Consider the following 6,290-nt stretch of genomic DNA (forward strand, 5'->3'; position numbering starts at 1 on the left):
TTTAGCCGAACTGATAAAGACAAATTCCTTTCAGAGAACAATAGAGACTACTTATATCTTGCCTTCACTTTGGAGTCATACCAAAATATAGTCCAAAAGACTGGGATGAAAAGTTTCCATAATTATATTGGGTAAAAGTTTTTGCACAAGGCATTTAAACTCAATGCAAAGAGCTGAACAGAAATTCTACATTCAGAGAGGGGGGAAGAAAGTCTCTTTATTTCAGGTTGGGGGGATGCCTGTTAATGCTGTGTTGATTTCCAAGCTTAAAACTGCTTAAAACTAACGTCCCATAAAGAAGTGCAAACAGAAAGTAATGGATAATAATCACAATTTAATGAAATCATTAAAAATATACAGCAGCAGAAGTAATTCAGGGAATTCTGAAGTGCCACTGAACGGCCTGTGCCAAGATGTGGATTTATTATGCGACACTGTCATGTATTGGGAAACCAGTGTGTACAGACCCCCACGTTGTGCTGGAGAGCACTTGTTGAGCAATGAGGCTGCTGGGAACGCACCTTTCCAGGATAAAACATGGTGGGAAAGAGAACCAGCGCAAGATGCCTGTCAACAGGAAAACTTCTGCGCAGCAATGGATGGCAAATCTCTGGCTGTTGCTTTGGTTCTCTATCTGGTCTTAATGACGGAGTCAGAAGGTGAGAAAATGATTTCTTAAAACTCACATAACCAATGAATAAATGTAATATATTTATCTATCTATTATATTATATAATAAATACGCAAATGCAAGTGGGCTTATGCTCTGTTCCTGTTGACTTTTTTCAGGCGATGTGCATCTTCATTAAACTGTCATTCAGAAATAAAAAGCTTCATTTGTATTTGCATCTGTTAGGATGTTGTGGCTGTTTCTGGGGGTGAAATACATTTCTGTCAGGAAATCGGTTTATTCTTATGCCGTAATACATGCCGTACCCCAGATTTTAAGACATGTCTCAGTTAAGACAGGACCTTTTTTTCTAAACGTGTCCATACATCTCTTCTTTTCCAAATGACAAGTTTCTCCTCTTTGTACTTTAATTCTTGGTAGGCGGGTTGATGGTAGTGCTTCCTCAAAGCAAGAATTATGCAATTTGCAGAAGAAAATAAAGAATCTGGGCAGATGATCATGGCAGAAACTAGTAAACAATATGTGGACATAGTTAATGACGTTAACCTACTTTGTTCAAGTGATGCAATTTAGGCGTAGAATGTGGCCAGGCACAAATGCACAATGACAACATCTAGGTATTTTCACTTAGAAATATACAAGTTTAACTTCAAATGCATCTGTATACCAAGAGCTCTGAAAATGCACCTGCTGCTGTTGTGCAGATGCAGTTGATTTTATCTCAAAGTCTTCAGGAAATCAGAGCGTCTGAGTAACAACAATAAGGCTGACAGAAGGGAATACTCTTTCCTTCAAAGAAGCAAATAATGAGATTGTTCATCTACCTAGATATAACGTATTGTTGTTCTACAGGCAGGGCCCTGGCGAAGACAGAGCCAAAAGGCTTCCAGTGCCTGTGCAGAAGCAGATGCACTCATTCCAAGTTCATCCCTCCCAAGACTATTCAGATGTGACATTAAGCCAAAGAGCACCTTGCTGCAAAAATGTGGAAATCATGTGCGCACTTTTGCAAAATAGCATCTTGCTTTCAGTAGGAGGAAGTGACTTGGCTTTTCACACCCTAGTTACTTATTTACTTTGGGTGGAACTACAGATCCCTCGCAAAGCCTCATCAACACTACATATAAGGTATTAGGCCTTCTATCCAAAGCAATGAGCTGATTCCCAAGCCCCTTCCAGAGGGTATTTTAAAAGTCTCTCTATGCTAATATCCTAATGATGACCACCATCAGAGGACAGAATTAGATCCCCATACGCATTCAGGGCATGATTAATAATTTAGACAATGAAGAATCAATCAGAGACAAAATCTTGATTCCATTGAAATGAATTAAAACGGTTTCCACTAACTTGGTCTGTGTGTGGCCAAGTTTGAAACGCTGCAAGTTATTCCCTACGTCAGAATTGTGTACGGAGCATTTCCCTGCGCGAGGAGTGTGGAACTTAAATGGTAAATTCCATGTGAGTGCAAAGAAAAAAGACAAGGTAAGCTTCGGTTAAAATCGCATCAGGAACTACCCACATGAATTGGATCAATGCACTCATGTAAACAGAAGGGAGCCTTCAGGTTTTTTATACTTTCCCTGTGGTTTCATAAGCCAATAATACCTGTATTGCCATACCCTCGGTGCAGCATTGCGTGCCATTCAGTTCCACCTCACTAGTAATTGGTAATTTCAACCAGGCTTGAGATTAAAAAAAAAAAGTTTCCAAGATAATTAAGTTCCTGAAAGATCTGCTAAACTATGACCAGATAGAGAACAGAAACCAAATAGAAAATTTATCAGGCTCATTAAAAAGATTGCATCATAAGCACCTATATTGACACCATTCATTAAAAAAAACCCCAAACTTAAATGCCCTAGTATAGAAAAAGTATAGGAAACTCATTTTCCCAAGTTCTCTCAGAAATTCTAGCTGGAAAATATCAAACAAGTTTAATAAGCAAAAGCACGTACCACGGCCTCCGGTTACTGAATTGACGAATAGCTAAGCTAAATGTCAAATCATTAGGAGAGTGGGAGGGATGCCCCGGTCTTAACTTCTCTGTGTGGTTCTCGGCAGAGCTACGCTGAAAGGTGGCAGACAAGTGTGTCTGCAACCCACTGCTCCCTGGGTCCGGCTCACTCTACAGGCTATTTGGGCCAGGTAAGTTACTGTCTTTACTACAACAGCTTCAGCTGAAAGCTGTTTTCAGAAGGCATGCTTTAATTTCTTGGCATGAAAACCACCCTCTTCTGGCATCAGTAATTCTTTCCAGCAGTTCTCTCTAAATCTATACTTCTAAATGCCCGAGGACCAAAATCGTTTCCTAGCTTTGATGCCACCCATGACCCATAGCCACCCGAAAGGCCACAGCTATGATGCACCTAAACATCTGCCGAGAGACAGCATGATCGTGCGGCATGTCTGACACTCCGAAAATCTAGCTCTAAAAGACTCACCTCCTCTTTCTGGGTATAATTCAGATGTACAGCTGGCATGTCTAAGCTTATTAGCTTTCAATTCTGTAAATGGGGACAATCATGTCCCTGCTTCGCACAATTTGGACACAGGCTTATGGAAATCCTTTCTGTTGGAGTAGTACTTGTGTAAACACAGGATTTTTTGTGTTTGCACATATGTCAACTGGTTGATACAATAAAAATAGGTCATTAACAACTTGTGAGTACCTACTGCTCTCCCTGTAGCTTGTATGAATGGTAATTGTTTCACTAATAGATTTCTGAATTCACTTTATACTTAATCTAATTACAGGGCCAGAGACAATATTGAGTCACCAATCAAAGAAAAGTCAAGGGAAAATACATGCTGGAGTTTTTCAAGGATATGAAATGACAGGAAACGCTGATGAGAATGTCAAAGAACAACACTTCTGCTACGTTACTACTTTTGATTATTTTTTTTTCCCTGAGGCGGTTGCTGATTCTACCTAGTTCCTTTGCTGTGTCTATCTCTAAAATTCTAGCTGTGATGAATCAAGGAGTTCAAGCTTAATGAACGAGTTTTAGTGCTGTACGGGCAAGAATAAACAAGAGGAAATGCATTACCCTTAAATGGCCTTACTTAAAATAGAAATAGAAGGGGTACTATTAGTAAGCAAGTGAATGAACATATAATAAGGAAAAGTCTGCGTAGCTTTGAAGAAAGTCTTCTCTCACACACTTGTTACAGTTCTTTGAAGGTGACAACGAGCCCACAGATGTGCCCCACAGGTATAGATAGTCAAATTGTCTTTCTGAAATCCTTTCACAACACTCAACAAACATTAGAAATAATGAGGCTAAGAAAGAAGCCTTGGAAACGGGAAATGGGTACATAACAGGTGAATACATAGAAAGGAAGGACAGAATGAAAAGGTCAGCTTTTTTTGGTAAAGGGACATCACCCATGGTTTCCTACACCAGCTTGCCCTATTTGGTGTGGCATACCCACAAGTGGTCTGGGAAGGTCTTTCTATGAGCTGAAGTATTCTGATGATGCTAAATGAGGAGTAGCAAAGACTAGGCTCAACTGTAAAGAACCACAGAAGGACCTTAGGAGACTCAGTCATTAGGCAATAAACTACCAGGTGAAACTCACTGCAGGAAGCAGCCAAAGCGATTGACATAGGAAAAAATAACAAAGCTCACAGAAAAATGAGGCATTCTAGGCTGACCAGTCCTCATTTAGTGGTGTTTATGGTGCTGTAGTTTCCACTTATAGATAGGAAGACGAAGGCAGAGAGACACACGTACATCTATATATATATATACACACACAAAAAGAAGTTTAGAACTCATGTTTCTGAAGAAAAGGACACATTGTTTATTTTAATATAATGGGAATTATTTTGCAAATTTTTTTCTCTCAAGTTTTGCTTTGCAAAAGGATTTTGCACCTCACATATTAATTAAGTTAAATGTTACTGCTCAAGGGTCCAGGAGACTCCTTATAAGACTAAACATTGGTTTAATGTGTTAATTCCCATTGCATTTATTGATAATTTCCTTCTACATTCAAAAAGGGTGTTAAAGATGTTTTCCATTAATGATTTGCTACACGTTGTTTATGCCTGGCAATATAAACCTAGTTTCTGAAGCTAGAAAGCGCTAAAGAGCAGATTCTAGCAGCAATCACCAGGGGTACGTGGTCAGAGCAATGGAGGACTGCAGGCAAAAATACCCCGCCTGCCCTGTGGAGCTGGGTGTTCCGAGCCCCAGGGTGGGAGGAGGAGGCTACCACCTGCCAAGCTGCGTTGGCTGTAGCTTAGGCAGACTGTAAGGCAACAGCAAGCGACATACTAAGAGTCGGAGAAGAATGCATGGCGTATATTATGTCTACTCATCGCTTCTAATTTAGTCAAAAGTTCCCGGCACGAACTTCGTAAAACTTACCATTTGTTTCCTCCCGCCACTTCCATATCTTACTTCCACAGTCAGAAAATGCTTCCTGCCAAACTCATGAAAGGGAACTGCAACTAAAGCAGTAAAGGCAGCTTTCACACAGCAGGTAAAACCCCAGCTGCTGGTCCCTAGCAGTTCTCTAGTTGGACTTAGTATCTCCTCTGTTAATACCAAGTAGATGGGTTTTATTTTTAATATGAATATTCGATGACATTTGCTAGTATTTTATGTTAATATTATAAAGAATATTAATGTATCATTTTCTAGTATTACTAGATACCTTATATTAATATTGTCAATGACTTTTCATATTGAATTGGATCAAATGAAACATTTCATTTAACCCACAACAATTTTTAACGGAAAGCTACAATACAGAATCAACTGTTTTCAAGCAGAGCTGAAACATCTATCATAAATAAATATGCCGTCACATAAATACATACTTATACTATTATATTTATAAATATATAAATTAAAAGGCCAATCAGCTACAAAGCTGTAGTGCTATTTGTGATTCCAGAGGGATTCAGGAAAGTCCGGCGCTTATCGTGATGTGACTAAGGGCGCATAACCATCTATATTTAGACACAAGTTTGAAAAAAAATCACAAAGTGACCTAAGTTTTTCTCCTTTCTTTGCTACCACTTCCTCATATAGCAAGTCAAAACCCAGAGGTTTAGCAGACATTCTGCTTTTTAGGCATCTGCCTCGCTGTAAATTCCACCAGTGTTTGCACAGCACTCTGCCCAGTTTCCGAGCAGCGGCAGCGATTATTTCCCAGCCCCTGTATTTGCCCCTTCTGCTCTCTGCGGGTCGAGTGGAACAGCAGGCGAGTGCTAAGCCCTCTGTGGGGAAAAGGAGGTGGTTTCAGAAGAGAGGGGGATTTTTTCCCTGGGGAACAAGAGTAGCTGGTAGAGAGGAGACAGGAGTTGCCAGAGCTCACCTTGCGCAGGCTGAACCCTCGTTCCAGCGAAGGCTTTGTCTCCTGGGCTTTTGGGGTCTTGTGTGCAGAACTTCTCGAGTGAGAGGTTTGAATTTGCCTAAAACAAGACGGATTCTTAATTTTCTTATAGAGAGTAACTTTATCAGCCCAGAGGCTGGAGTTTTCCTCTGGAATTGGGGTGACTCAAAACAGTAAGGGACTGGAGCTCAGCTCTCCCCCATCCCTCATGATGGTCTTGGTCACCAGAGAACACCTGAATCCCCCTCACCATGTCCCTTGTCTTTGGGGGTCCTTGGCTACACACAAAGACTCTACATGCAAAGACTCA

At 40.5% G+C, this 6,290-nt stretch overlaps 1 protein-coding gene across 1 annotated transcript; it reads left to right on the top strand.

Moving 5' to 3' along the window:
• The first annotated feature begins 595 nt into the window (after positions 1–595).
• LOC141743802 (interleukin-8-like) lies at positions 596–3,464 on the top strand. Its single transcript, XM_074588764.1, is given in 5 exon segments — positions 596–659; positions 1,484–1,573; positions 1,576–1,627; positions 2,696–2,779; positions 3,389–3,464. Coding segments are annotated over 5 exon segments (366 nt in total).
• The last annotated feature ends 2,826 nt before the right edge of the window (positions 3,465–6,290 follow it).

This window comes from Larus michahellis, chromosome 5 (assembly GCF_964199755.1).
Source record: "Larus michahellis chromosome 5, bLarMic1.1, whole genome shotgun sequence".
Classification (NCBI taxonomy): Eukaryota; Metazoa; Chordata; class Aves; order Charadriiformes; family Laridae; genus Larus; species Larus michahellis.